The 15,803-nt window shown below is 33.6% G+C and overlaps 1 protein-coding gene across 1 annotated transcript in view; it reads left to right on the top strand.

Moving 5' to 3' along the window:
* cep85l (centrosomal protein 85, like) overlaps positions 1-15,803 on the top strand; it is an 88,442-nt gene that overhangs the window by 23,457 nt on the left and 49,182 nt on the right. Inside the window, 1 exon segment of the mRNA XM_073853100.1 lies at positions 14,112-14,818. Coding sequence (XP_073709201.1) covers positions 14,112-14,818 — 707 coding nt within the window.

The following is a 15,803-nucleotide window of genomic DNA, read 5'->3' on the forward strand; positions in this document are numbered from 1 at the left end:
ATCTAGCCAATGAAAACCAGATGATATGAGGCACAAAGGTGAAAAAATACAGATGAGAGATTGATGTTTGGTCTTTTTAGATATATCAAGTTGTATAACCCAACATCAAAAGGCATATTAGAGAAAAAATAATGCAGGTTTGCTTGCGTTTGTTTCTTAGTTTCTACCTAATAATCTTGTGAAATCGTTCTTCCGTGGTCTGCGGTGTCTTTCATGTGAAGGTCAAAGTGCTGCATGATGCTTGTGTTGAGAGGTAATTTTCTTTTTATCAATTTATCAAGTTTTCTTGTTTGTCGGTAGAGGAAAAACTTAAATTAAAACCTTTTTAGTGTGATTTTGTATAGTAATTGATCAGTTGAACTGTTTTATTGTGAACAGTTGATATTAAAAAAAATTGAAAATTTTCTTAAAAGCTTTTAGTTATGTTGGTTGTGTTATAGTGATTATGTGTAATTTTATATTTTGATTCATTATATCTTTTTAAATAATAATAATTGTATTTATTTATTTATAAGTGACATTGTTACCCTGCTGTTGGCATATTCATATCTAGATTTTATTGTCATAATAATTTAATTTTAAATTAATGATAAAGTAGTAATAAGGATTAATTTAAAACTAAATTATTATTGCTTTTATTAATTTAAAAAAGTAAGATTTAGATTTTAAAAATTAACAATTTACCTTTAAATTAATGAAATTAATTCTATCTAAAAAAAAGTAGTCTTTATTTAATTATTGTTACTATTTATTCATTTAAAACGTAGTAATATTATTTATATATTAAAAAAATAACGATTATATAATACAAAATATAATAATTTAATTTAAATTATTATTTTAAAACCAAATTATTAATACTTTTTATTCATTAAATAAGCATTTTAAATAATAATTTACCTTTAAATTAATACAATTAAAACTATCAGATAAAAAGTACTATTTGTTATTAAATTACTGTTTATTAATTTAAAGGATTTTAATTTATTTTATTCATTTAAAATGAATTTATGAAATTATGAATATATGAATAAATTATGAAATAATGAAATTATTTTATTTATACATTAACAAATTAACAATAATGTAATTTTATAATAATATTAATAATAATAATAATTTAGTTTTAAATGATTAATTTAAAAAAAAATTTTTTTTACTAATTTAAAAAATTTATATTTTGATTTAAATGTACCTTTAAATTAATGAAATTAATACTATATAAAAACAAAAGTACTATTTGTTATTAAATCATTGTTACTATTTATTCATTTAAAGTTAATTATAATTTAACTAAATTAGGTCTTTTATTCATTTACAATGGAATTGTTTAAAAGTACATTAAGTACACTAAATTATTATTATTTTTTTAATTGCATTGTTATTTTAATGTAAAAATATATACAATAACAATAAAATAACAATGTAATTAAATAATAATAATAATAATTTAGTTTTAAATTATAAATTATTAATTTAAAAAATAAATATTTTGAATTTAAAAATTACAATAATTTACTTTTAAGTTAAGAAAATTATTAATATGTAAAATAAAATGTACTTTATATTAAATTGTTACTATTTATTCATTTAAAGTAAATTATTTTTTAACTAAATTAATTCTTTTATTAATTTAAAATTAAATGATTTCATTTATACATTAACAATAATGTAATTTTAAAATAACAATAAAAACTTAATGATAAATATAATAATAATATAATAAAAAATAAATTAGTTTATACATTTTAATTTAAATGTATCAACTAATTATTTACCTTCTTTTAGATATCACAACATTAACCTCATTAACCTCACAGACAACCTTTATCTTTAGAAATTGACTTGAAAAACAAACATTTGATTGGCTCTCTTGACATTTTCCTCACCCTGTCCAGTAAGGGCTGCCCCAGTCGGCATTACCTCAAACTCATGAATGAAACGAGACACGCTGTGCAAGGAGAGAGGCTATGAAAGACCATGTTTGATGAATGAGAAATGGCCACTTGCTAGTACTGTATTACATACTCTATTTTAAAGGAAGGAGGTAAACGAATTACACCGGAGCAGGATGCAGCCCAGGCAGACTAATGTCTACTGGATATGGATATAGATCAATATGAATGTAGCCATAGTGCTTTAAAAACAAGCTGCTGATGGAAGGATGTGAAAAACCACACAGGAAGGGATTGTATCATTGATGCTTCTGAGAGGAAGAGATTGATCAGTTCTATTACGGTAGTTTGTGAATGACTGCACAATTGCCGTTTCTTTTCACAACAAGATCAAATGGCATGTTAGCACTCCACGTTCCCTCGAGTGCGTACGAATACATGCACACGGACATCTTGTAATGGCTCAGCATTTCTGCTCCCAAAGCTGATAATTAGCATCACCAGTTTGAAAACACACTCTGCGTCATCTCGGCCCTCATTAAAGCTCTGCTGAGGCCTGTGTTTTTTCAGCTTAGAGTTTACCTGCTGTGCTTCTCTTGGTCGAACCATTGTGACCATGTTTACTACACTGTGGTGAATTCATTTAATGGCTGGAGGAGATTATACACCGCCATCTGTCTGTCTGCTCACTAACACCATCAACAGTGTTACCAAGCTAATACACCGTCTCCAGTCACTTACCATGGAAGATCTTTTTTGTATGAACTACCACTTTAAATGGTCTTGGGATTGTAGATGTGGAGGGTTTTCTGTCAGTAATTGGCTGTGTGGAGCGCTTGAGCTCAGATGACATGGAGCTGTATTGCTGCAGTGTGCCGCTCGTGTTTCTGGAGGCTCGACCGTGACCTCGTCTCGGAGTTGTTACATCAACTCTCGCGTGTCGCTGTGGAATCCTGAGCAGCTGATGATGCAACAGCGAGCCGCAAATACTGACTGCTGACAGAACTGACATGTCAGGAAGAGTTTTCTAGAGCCTTGGCTGAGTAAGGACGTCTCCTCTGAGTTTCCAAGCACAGATATTTTCTATCTATCTATCTATCTAATCTATCTAATCTATCTATCTATCTATCTATCTAATCTATCTAATCTATCTATCTATCTATCTATCTATCTATCTATCTATCTAATCTATCTAATCTATCTAATCTATCTATCTATCTATCTATCTATCTATCTATCTATCTATCTATCTATCTAATCTATCTAATCTATCTAATCTATCTATCTATCTATCTATCTATCTATCTATCTATCTATCTATCTATCTATCTATCTATCGTTCTATCTATCGTTCTATCTATCGTTCTATCTTTCTATCTTTCTATCTTTCTATCTATCTATCATTCCATCAGTCTATCTATCGTCCGTTCTATCATTCTATTATTTAATATCATTCTGTCTGTCTAATGTTCATTCCATCTATCTATCGTTCTATCTATCCTTTTATTGTTCTATCGTTCTATCTATCGTTCTATTGTTCTATCGTTTTATCGTTCTATCTATCATTCTTTCGCTCTATCATTTTATCGTTCTATCTATCGTTCTATCATTCTATCGATCATTCCATCTATCTATCAATTGTTCGTTTGTTCATTCGTTCGTTCCATCATCCTATCGTTTTATGTTGTTCTATCATTTTATAGTTCTATCTATCTATCGTTCTATCTATCCTTTTATCGTTCTATCTATCGTTCTATCGTTTTATCGTTCTATCGTTCTTTCGTTCTATCTATCGTTTCATCAGTCTATCATCTGTTCTATCATTCTATTATTTAATATCATTCTGTCTGTCTAATGTTCGTTCCATCTATCTATCTATCTATCTATCTATCTATCTATCTATCTATCGTTCATTCGTTCGTTCCATCATCCTATCGTTTTATAGTTCTATCTATCTATCATCTGTTGTTCTATTGTTTTATCTATTTATATATTTATATCTTTTTTATATTCTATCGTTCTCTGTCGTTCTATTGGTTTATAATTCTGTCGCTCTATCTATTGTTCTAATGTTATAATCGTTCTATCATTCTATGTATCAATCGATCATTCTGTCTATCATTTGATCTATCTATCTATCTATAGTTCTATCTATCTATAGTTCATTCTATCATTTGTTCTGTCGTTCATTCTATTGTTTCATCTGCTGTTCTATCTATCTATCGTTCTATCTATCGTTTTATCCTTCTATCTATCGTTTTATCGTTCTATCAATCGTTCTTTCGTTCTATCTATCGTTCCATCAGTCTATCATCTGTTCTATCATTCTATTATTTAATATAATTCTGTCTGTCTAATGTTCTAATGTTCTATCTATCTATCTATCTATCGTTCATTCGTTCATTCGTTCGTTCCATCATCCTATAGTTTTATAGTTCTATCTATCCATCTGTTGTTCTATTGTTCTATTGTTTTATCTATTTATCCACCTTTTTATATCTTTTTTATATTCTATCGTTCTGTCTGTCATTCTATTGGTTTATAATTCTATCGCTCTATCTATTGTTCTAATGTTATAATCGTTCTATCATTCTATGTATCAATTGATCATTCTGTCTATCATTTAATCTATCTATTGTTCTATCTATCTATCTGTCTGTCTATCTATCTATAGTTCTATCTATCTATAGTTCGTTCTATCATTTGTTCTGTCATTCATTCTATTGTTTCGTCTGTTTTTCTATCATTTTATACTTCTGTCTATCGTTTTATAGATCTATAGATAGATCTATAGATCTTTCTATTGTTTTATCTTTTATCTGTCTTTTTATATTCTATCGTTCTGTCTGTCATTCTATCGGTTTATAGTTCTGTCGCTCTATCTGTCTGTCTATCTGTCTATCTATATTTCTGTCTATCGTTCGTTCTATCATATATCATCTATCTGTTGAGCGTTTGTTCTGTCTATCATTCTATTGTTCTGTCTATCATTCTATCTATCATTTTATAGTTCTGTCATCTATCTCTCTCCCTCTCTCTATCTAACGTTCTATCTAGAATTCTGTCTATCGCTCTGTCATTCTGTCTGATTTGAATCTGTGAAGTGTTCCACCCAGTCACCTTTGATTGTCATGTGACTAATTTATCGACACTGATGACAACACCTGGTTTGCACAGTGCCCTTATATGTTGTGAACAAGTAATAATCACTGTGCCTGATTTAAACTTCCCATTTTTGTCTCCATATTGCTGTTACCAGAAACCATCACTGATTCAGGAAGCACCCATCATGTCCTTCTCTATTTTTAATATGCCCATCTTTTATTAGATATCTCTTGGCCCGGGGCCCTTACGAGAACGACCCTTGAGTTCCATGTTGGTCCCCAGCAACCGTCTTTTTGGCGCCAGGCTAATGGTGATAGACGTGGCAGTGAAACCTAAGAGCGGTTGCTAAATATGTGCTAATGTGGTAAGACCATCAAGTCCACACACAGGCCGCGCACATTTGACAGCTGACGTCAGAGTGTGTTGTGATACTCTAGATATGGAGTACTCACATGTACGCTTACTCAAAACCCTGTGCACTTGCTCATTAATGCTGAGCACATATGACCATTATGTGCAGCAACACCATTATCGTAGCATAAAAGTGACTCGTGCTATATTTCAAGTCTTCTAAAGTTGTACGCTCGCTCTGTGATGGACAGAACAAGACTCAACCTGCTTTTGATATTTTTCTCTGTGAAACCGAATAATTATGTAATTGAGTTGAACTCAAGAACCAAATCAGCCAGAGTCAAATTAATCATTCATGAACAAAATCAACCGATTCATGGAATTGAAGTTTTCATTTGAAGTTTCACTTCAGACCAATGATTCATTAATGACCACAGTTATAAATTCATCACAGTATTCTCCAGTGGAGGATATGGAAAACATGTTCACTAGAGGAATCCTGTGAAATACGCATTGATCTCGTTCACATTGATCTGTCGTGCTGGTTTTCATCTTTTTTTTAGCTTTACTGCTCAGAGTTGACTTTATGCTGTTGCATAACAATTCTTAGTACATTTGCCTTTAAGAGGGCACTAAATAGAAATAAACGTGTTTTCCAGCTGTGAGCAGCTGTGAGGGGTTGATTGACACGCTGAGAGGGCGGCTGAAATAACACAACTTTCTGCTTACTCTAGCTCAGGGAGATAATTTAGCTTGAAGACACGTTTGGACACAGATTGCAGATGTTTTCTGACAGTGTCCATTTGGACATCATGCTAAACGTTGTCACTGAGGAGCATGCTGGTGGTGGACAGCTGTCGTGATGTGACACTTGTGGCATCGATACCATCATCCATCTTTCCTCTAAAGCAGGGGTGCCCAATCTTGGTCCTGGAGGGTCAGTGTCCTGCAGAGTTTAGCTCCAACCCCAATTAGACACACCTGAACCAGCTAATTGAGCTCTTACTAGGCATACTAGAAACCTCCCGGCAGGTGTGTTGAGGCAAGCTGGAGCTGAGCTCTGCAGGACACTGACCCTCCAGGGTCTATCCATTACTTCATCCATCCATTTTTCTTCTAAATTATCCATCCATCCATCTGTCCTTTTATCCATCTGTCTATTTTTACTGTAAAGTATCTATCCATCATTTTTTTAAAGATATCATCCATCCTTCAATTTTTCTTCTTAAGTATGTATCCATCTGTCTATTTTCCTCCACAGTATTCATCCATCCATCCCTCTATTTTCTTCTGAAGTGTCCATCCATTCTTCCATCCATCCATCTTTCCGTTTTCCACTAAAGTGTCCATCCATCCAACCATTTTCCTTTAAAGTATCCATCCATCCATTTTTCCTCTGAAGTATCCATCCATTCATCCATCTATCCACTTATCCATTTCTTCTTCTAAAGTATCTATGCATCCATTCATCTATACGTCCATCTATTTTTCCTCTAAGGTATCCATCCATCCATTTATCCATCCATTCATCCATCCATCCATTTTTCTACTAAATTTTAACTCATTTCATCCGTCTATTTTTACTGTAAAGTGTCCATCCTTCCATTTTTCTTCTAAAGTATCCATCCATCTGTCCATTTTCCTCCAAGGTATTCATTCATCCATCCTTCCATTTTCCTCTAAAGTATCCATCCCTCTATTTTTCCATCCTTTTATCCATCTATCGACCCATCCATTTTTCTTCTGAAGTATCCATTCATCCATTCTTTCATCCATCTATTTTTCTCCAAAGTATCCATCTATCCATCATCTATTCATCTTTCTATCTATCCATCCATCCATTTTTTCCTCTAAAGTATCCATCCATTCATCCATCTATCCACCCATTAATTTTTCTTCTAAAGTATCCATTCATCCATTTTTTTTTCTATGAGATATCCATCAATCCAACCATTTTCCTCTAAAGTATCCATCCATCCATTCATCCATCTATTTTTCCTTTAAGGTATCCATCCATCTAGCCATCCATCCATCCACCCTCCCATCCATTTTTCTTTTAATGTGTCCTTCCATCCATTCCTTCATCCGTGTATTTTTCTCCAAAGTATCAATCCATCTATCCATCCATTTTTCCTCTAAGGTATCCATCCATTTATCCATCTATCCATCCATTCATCCCTCTATCCACCCATCTATTTTTCTTCTAAAGTAATCATGCATCCATTCATCCATATTTTTTCTTTAAAGCATCTGTCCAACCATTTTCCTTTAAAGTATCCATCCATCTATCCATTCTTCCATCGATCTTTTCATCCATCCATCTGTTTTTCCTCGAAGGTATCCATCAATTCATTCATCCATCTATCCACCCATCCATTTTTCGTCTTAAGTATCCATTCATCCATCTCTTTTTCCTTTAAAGTATCATTCCATCTATTCATCCATCCATCCATTTTTTTTCTCTAAAGTATCCATCCATCCATGTTTTTCTAAATTATCCATCCATCCATTCATCCATTTTTACTCTAAAATATCCATCTCTCCATATATCTATATTTCCTCTAAAGCATCCACCCATCCATTTTTCCTCTAAAATATTTATCCTCAATCCAAAGATTTTTGAGAGAAATCTGTCACAAGTATGTCAGGTAAGAAAACATGCAAGAAAGTGCAGGCGGTATTGCAAGAATTTTTTTTGATGATTTATAAATGGCTTGATCTCAGTAGGAGGAAGAGCTTTGTAGATTTCGGTGACCCACATTTCAGAATCCCACAGATACAAACACACTGCATTTATCACAGGGCACCTGACAGAAACACGGCAAGAAACCCAAATCACATGAAAGTACACACACTATGTTCATCGACCTAAACACATCCATTCAGCCCTTGGGAGACATCGACCAATCACAGATCCACCCACCCCGATTCCTCCTCACCTCTGCTATCTTGAGCTTCAACACCGAACTCATTTCACTTGAAATGTTTTGAATCTAACCTTGATCTGTACCATGCTAATCAATTAGCATAGACGGATCTCAAACCTGGTTGTCACATAATTTATTCAGCACAGATAAACAGCAGAAGCTCATCAGTGGGTTGTCCCGCACCCCCCTGCTGGGAATTCTGGGACTGGAGCACCCGTAGCCCAAGGCTTCAGCAGTCCTGGTTTGCTCTGCCTCTCTCTTCTCCACCCCAGTGTAAATTAGAACCAGATGAGGTTATTCTGGGCAGCTTAATCCAACCTCTCTGGAATGGCCCGTCCGGCCCGTTTTACGACACGGCGCTCCAAATATAAGGAGGTTTGGGAGACCACTTGACTATATAAGGATAGAAAGTGAACATGTTGTACGGTAAAATTCTTTTGTCATGTTGAAAACGGCAGGTTTTCAGTATGAAATCATAGTGTGTGCATAGAATAATTCATTATGTCTGGTTTATGTTGTCCTCTTTCATTTTAAACAGCTGTATGTGTGTTTTCCATATAAAACACACAAGTTGTAAACATAAACAATTAGTCTGTCGCCTCCTTATCTGCTTCTTTAGAAATCAGCAGACAATGTAAGAAACTGCATTTGTGCTCTAAGCTGTACTTTTGCAATTTGTCACCGTTTCATATTGGAGTAAATATACACTGTACGAGTATTTTCACTTCTTGCTTGCTTGAAACTTTTGTTTCACTTTACCTTTCCTAAGAGATAGTGAAGTAGTTGTGAAACCATGTCATAAAACATGACCATTTTCAGTCTTCACTTGTTAGTTTACATTGAAAATAGCATTTTGTAGGCTCAACGGGGGCTAGGGCTGCAGTGTTGTTTTTGACAACCATCTTAGATTTAGTCTTAGTCTTTTGGACTAAAATGCTTCTTAGTTTTAGTCAAATTTTAGTCACTTCTATATGTGATTAGTTTTAGTCCAATTTTAGTCGACGAAAAGTCAAAAAGGTTTTAGTCTAGTTTTAGTCGACGAAAAGTCAAAAAGGTTTTAGTCTAGTTTTAGTCAAAAAAAGGGAAAAATGTAGTCTTTTAACAAATTAATGTAGGTCAGTAAGTATTTTACTGTTGGGTAGTGTCACTTATAAATTCTGAAAATAGCAGATCTATAGTTCAACACAATGTGAGCTTCCGGATCGACTATTTTCACCAATAATTACTATAATGAAGGAATGTTTTAGAACATAAAAGACAAACAAGGATGGAATGCTAAAACGGCTTGCCATACTAGTATAGCAAAGAGTATTTAATGCTAAAACGGCTTGCCATAGCGTCAGATACTTTTTAAGTTTTAATTGGCATGCACAATAAGCGGAAATGTCATGCATTTTAAACGTCTGACGGACCACCCACTAACATTTTCGTCTATTCTCGTCTCGTCAACGAAAACTCACACACATCTCGTCATGTTTTAGTCATCAACGAGCCATTTTTATCTCATCATCGTCTCGTTATCGTCATGAAAAAAAGTGGCGTCAACAAAATGATTTCGTCATCGTCATCGTTGACGAAAACAACACTGTAGGGCTGTCACGATTACTCGCTTCAATTTGAGTACTCGTTTTAAAAAATTCTCAATTGCATTTTTCCTGTGTCGAGTAACCGACAAAATACCGGAAGTGGCACTTTCCACAGATTAAAATCCATGAAACACATTATTAGACCATTTTCCAAGGCTGCATAAGATATTAAACTCATTTAAAAATCACAATAAAGCATAATGCTATTGTGAATTCACAAACGCTAGTATTCAATTAAATAAATATATGCGATGCAGGTTTAATATGTGCGCTTTAATTATTTACATGCGTGTCAGAGTGTGTCTGTTCACACACAAACTGTTATAATTTACATGCATGTTCGCACTTTTAAATGCCGCATTCATTTGTTATAATGCGTAATGTACATTAGCTTTATTGTTTATAATACATTATGTATTTTAGCAGTTTTAATAAAACCGAATGATAACTTGCTTTTAAAACTTTATTTGAACTAATTATTATTGCTTCATTGCTAATATATACAGTTGAGGTCGAAAGTTACATACACCTTGCAGAATCTGCAAAATGTTAATTATTTGACCAAAATAAGAGGGATCATACAAAATGCATGTTATTTTTTTATTTAGTACTGACCTGAATAAGATATTTTTTACGTAAGAGACCAGCATTTCTGTCTATTTGAACTCTTTCCAACAATGGCTGTATGATTTTGAGATCCATCTTTTCACACTTAAGGCAACTATTACAGAAGGTTCAAACACTCCAGAAGGAAACATAATGCATTAAGAGCCGGAGGGTGAAAAGTTTTGGAATTTGAAGATCAGGGAAAATGTAACTTATTTTGTCTTCTGGAAAACATGTTCTGTAGCTTCTGAAGGGCATTACTCAATGAAAAAAAATTATACGTTCTTTAGGCAAAATAAGAATAATGTACGCATCTTCATTCTGTTCAAAAGTTTTCATCCCTTTGCTTTCAATGCGCTGTGTTTTTTACTGAAGCATCAGTGAGCGTTTGAACATTTTGAGCCCCTCAGTTGACCTCAATGTGGAAAGTTGGATCTCCAATTCATACAGTCATTGTTGGAAAGGGTTCAAATACACAAAAATGCTGAAAAACCAAAGAATTTGTGGGACCTGAAGGATCCCACCTGTTCAGGACAAATAAGTGATTCGTGAACAACTATCTCTAAACAAAAAAAAAAAAAACAGCTGTGGATCATTCAGATAACAACACATTAAGAATCAAGTGTAAACTTTTGAACGGGGTCATTTTTATAAGTTCAACTATTATTTTCTCTTGTTGACTATATGTAAACATATTTTATGTGATTCAGGTCAGTACTAAATAAAAAAATAACCTGCGGTTTGTAAAATAATTAACATTTTGCAGATTCTGCATGGTGTATGTAAACTTTTGACCTCAAATGTATGTATTTTAATTAATTTTAAAGGCTATTGTATTCGAATACTCAATAAATCATCAGAAATCCCCATTTATACCTGGCTTTGACATCAATCAGGTGACCTTTGTGATATAGTAGTCAGAAACACAAGTGATTGCGTTGCACTGAAAGCAAAAGCGAGAGTAGTCTTATCAGCTTGGAAAACAAGGTAATTCCCTGTGATTTGCTTGGCAGTTTGTCAGTATCCAATACTGTATGCGTGTACAGTACATGCACATTTGCATTCAGTGGAATGTGCCGTCTCAGTTCTCCTCTGTGTCCAGCTGGTCTTCTGTTGGCAGATGCTCAAAGAGATGTATTGTTCAGACCTCCGTATAGATGAGCACAAGTTTACTTTAGCATAAGAAGGTTGATCATGACTTAAAATTTACATCTAGAGTTCAGTATTCCTTAATATGATCAGTGAAAACAAGTCAGGCGTCTCTGATAGGACTGATTTACTGGATAGTTTCTCAAGGAGCTTTTATAATGAACAGGGAAAGTGAGGGAGTAGGTGGGATGTGGATTGACAGGAAGTTGAAGAACAGGAATATTTTAGAAAGACAGAAAATGAATGCCTTTGAAGTTAGGTTCGAAGTCTTATTATAAGCTTGGTATATTTGATGAGTGTTTTTCTCCTGCAGTGACTCACAGTCAGATGAGTTCTGTCACGGTTTATCATGACTTGTTTTCTCGCAGTGTTTGTGGTTTGTTTTGAAGCATGAAAGAGAGGCTGTGAATGGGGGAATCCATAGTGCATGATGGGTCATTAGAGGACTCTGGGTGGGGTCAGTATTAGGTCATCTCCATCTTGTTAGTTTCAGTCATATCAGTCTCTCAGGGAGAATTATAATGGAATGTGAAATGCTCCATTTGTTTTCCAGTATGTCTCATTTACTGTGATCATCAACAAAGGCTTGTCACTTTAAACTTTTCTCTGTAATACCTTTATGGATGGACAAAGGCGTTAAAAACAGTTCTGATGAAAAACTGCTCACTTTTCACTTCTCCATTTGTCACAGTATATTCAGCTTTTACTCACATTACTGCTTAAGGCCGCGATCACACCGAACGCGTTTTAGCAGTTGGAGGCGCCTCTTTTGAATGGTTTTCTGTTGGCAGTGAGCGTTCTCCGCGCTGCTTATGCGCACCGGGCGCCTCGCGTTTTCGCCGCCTGCTGCGCCTCGCGTTTTTGCAGGAGCGCTCTGAGCGCCTGAAGTTGAAAAAAAATCAACTCTGAGCGGAAAAACGCCCAACGTCATTCGCGTTCTTTTCCATTGTCTAATCGAATGAACAGAGAGGCGGGCCTACTTTTTTAATTCTATTTTATTTTATTTCAGCCCTTATAAGAATAAAATCCAATTATTTTAACACTTTATTTATTTATTTTCAGTCATTCCAGCCAACATAAAAATAATATCCAAATGCCAAAAATAGCACTTATTTTTATTTTTTCAGCCCTTGAAAGAATAATATCCAATTATTTTTAACACTTATTTGTTTTTATTATTTTTTTTATTTTCACTCTTTCGAGCTAACATAAGAATAATAGCTGACCAAAATTAGCACTTATTTATAATACTTACTTTATTCTATATTTATTTATTTCCAATCCAATTTTTTTATACATTTATTTTCACTCATTCCAGCCCACATAAAAATAATATCCCATCATGATTAACACTTAATTCTATATTTATTTGTTTGTATGTACATTTATTTTCACTCAGCCCACAAAAATAATATCCAAAGATTTTTTGTTACTTTTTCAAAACACTATTTTATTTTATTTTATTTTATTTTATTTTAATTCATTCCAGCCCACATAAGAATAATAGCCAACCATAATTAGCAATTATTTATAATCCTTACTTTATTCTGTTTTTTTTTATTTCAGCTGTTATAAGAATAATATCCACATTTTTTTGTTATTCTAATTATTTATTATTAATTTATTTTTACTCATTCCAGCCCACATAAGAATTATATCCCATCATGATTAGCACACATTTACAATACTGATTTTATTAGATCTATTTTATTTTATTTTATTTATATTTCAGATGTTGTTAGAATGATATCTGATCATTTTAACACGTATTTATAATACTTACTTTATTCTATTTTTTTTATATCAGCTCTTATAAGAATAATATCCAATTTTTTTATTCTAATTATTTGTTATTAATTTATTTTTACTCATTCCAGCCCACATAAGAATTATATCCCATCATGATTAGCACTCAATTATAATACTGATTTTATTATATATATTTTATTTATATTTAGGAAGTTGTAAGAATAATATGTGATCATTTTAACACTTATTTGTAACACTTTTGTTTTTTTGTTTGTTTGTTTGTTTTTTACTCAGCCCACATAATAATATTCAAAAAATGTTATAATTATGTTATATATAACACTATTTATTTTTTATTTTTTATTTTTTATTTTTTTTGACATTTATGCTGTTCAGGAAAATGTGTATTTCATTTCTATTGGATGTTTTGTAAAGCTTGTCTGATTAAGTAGCAGAAACAAAGATGGATCTTAAATGATTAAATGGTCAATAAATAAAGTCCTCATAATTAACCTCTCAAGACACACACACACACTCACTCACTCAGTAGAGGGAGCTCTTTTTCATCCATAACAAGCCCTCTACCCATCTTCCTACTGAGAACAAAGCAGTGACTCCCAGAATGTGTTTACATTCAAATTAAAGTTCTGTTTTCTACAAACACCTAAAATTAACAGGAGAATTAACATTATTAGTTAAGCCTAAAATGTCTAAATCTAATCTCTCTTTCTATCCGTCTCCAGACCACTCCAGCTCCAGCGGGACATTATCCTTCCAGCCTCTGCGCTCGCAAGGTCCCATCCCCACGGCCCACGTCATGCCATCTCCGTCCAGCTCCAAACTCAGCGCTCCCTCGGCCCCCACCAGCCCCTGGAGCAGCTGCCAGCTCCCTTCTCCCCTTGACAGCCCTTTGGACATGAAAGACCCCCGGCCGGTGCGCCGCTGGTCCTCCCTCACCCGTCTCACCGGCCAGGAAAAGTCTACCCCATCTGGGAGACCGTCGTACCGTGTGGATCCTCACGGATCCCTGGATCGCGGTGTGCTCTACGGCTACCGACAGGACCCTCTTTATTCTGATGGCTTTCTTTCCGAGAGCCTGCACAAACTTTCCACCAACTCTGACTTTACTAAATACGAGCTGGGCAGCAGTAACACCCTGGGTAAAACGGACTCGTCTTGCTCCTCGCCGCTCAAGCCCAGCACGTTAGACCTCACCTACAGTGCCTTACCAGAAAGCAAGACACCCACTGTGGGCCTGGTCGGGCCCGGGCAAAGAGGTCCCACACTCAGGCACCAGGCCGTGGGAGGCTCGCCCATCCAGCCGGCCGTACGGACTCAGATGTGGCTGAGCGAGCAGATGGAGTACCGGCCGGGACCTGAGGGATGCGGATCGTGGCAGCAGGAACAGCAGCAGCGAGAACGACTACGACAGGAAGCAGAACTCCCACAGGTCAGTTCTCAATTGCTTTGATTGGGAATACAAGATGGAAAAACGCTGAAGTGGTTTTACCGTATCAATGAAGAAATGTCTTGTAAAAGTTGGTTCATAGTGCCCTCTGCTGGAGAGACAGTCGTAGGGTGAATTATTATTTTGTTTACAACATAAGCCACAGAAAAAATCTTTTCGGGCCTGTGCAAATATGCTTAATTTATCAGACTTTTGTAATTTTTCTAATTTAGTTTTTTTCAACTTGTGTTTGAGGGATGTTCCGGATTACATCCACACCAATGTTATTTTAGTATTATTTATATATGATGATTAATTAGTCATTTCAGTTTTCTTATTAATTTTATGTTTTTGTTATTTTTTTGTCATTCTAATTTTTAAATATATTTCTAAATATTTGTTCTATTTCTTGTAGTTTTTCGTTTAATATTTGTATTTTATTTCAGCTCTATTAATTTTTTTTAGTTGTCATTTATAGTTTGTTTTATTAATTTTATGTTATTGTTTATTTTTGTCTTTCTAATTTTTTTTAAATATTCCTAAATATTTTTTATATTTCTTTTAGTTTTTCATCTATTTATATTTATTTCAGCTCTCTTAATTTTTTTTTCAGTTTTCATTTAAATTTTTAGTTTGTTTTATTAATTTTATGTTTTTGTTATTTTTATCTCTTTTTTCATCATTCTAATTTTTTTTAAATATTGATAAATATTTTTTTCTATCTTTACATTTCTAATATTTATTTTATTTCAGCTCTATCAAATTTTTTTTCAGTTTTCATATACATTTTTAGTTTGTTTCATTAATTTTGTTATTTTTTTGACATTAAGTATTGTTTCGTTGTTCTAATTTTTAATAATATTTCTAAATATTTCTTATAATTTTAAATTTTTTTCATCTAATATTAAATTTACCTTTAAATTTACATTTTAATATTTCACTAATTTTATTTATTTACGTTTTAATCTAATATTTATATTTTATTTTA

This window comes from Garra rufa, chromosome 13, assembly GCF_049309525.1.
Source record: "Garra rufa chromosome 13, GarRuf1.0, whole genome shotgun sequence".
NCBI classification, from domain to species: domain Eukaryota; kingdom Metazoa; phylum Chordata; class Actinopteri; order Cypriniformes; family Cyprinidae; genus Garra; species Garra rufa.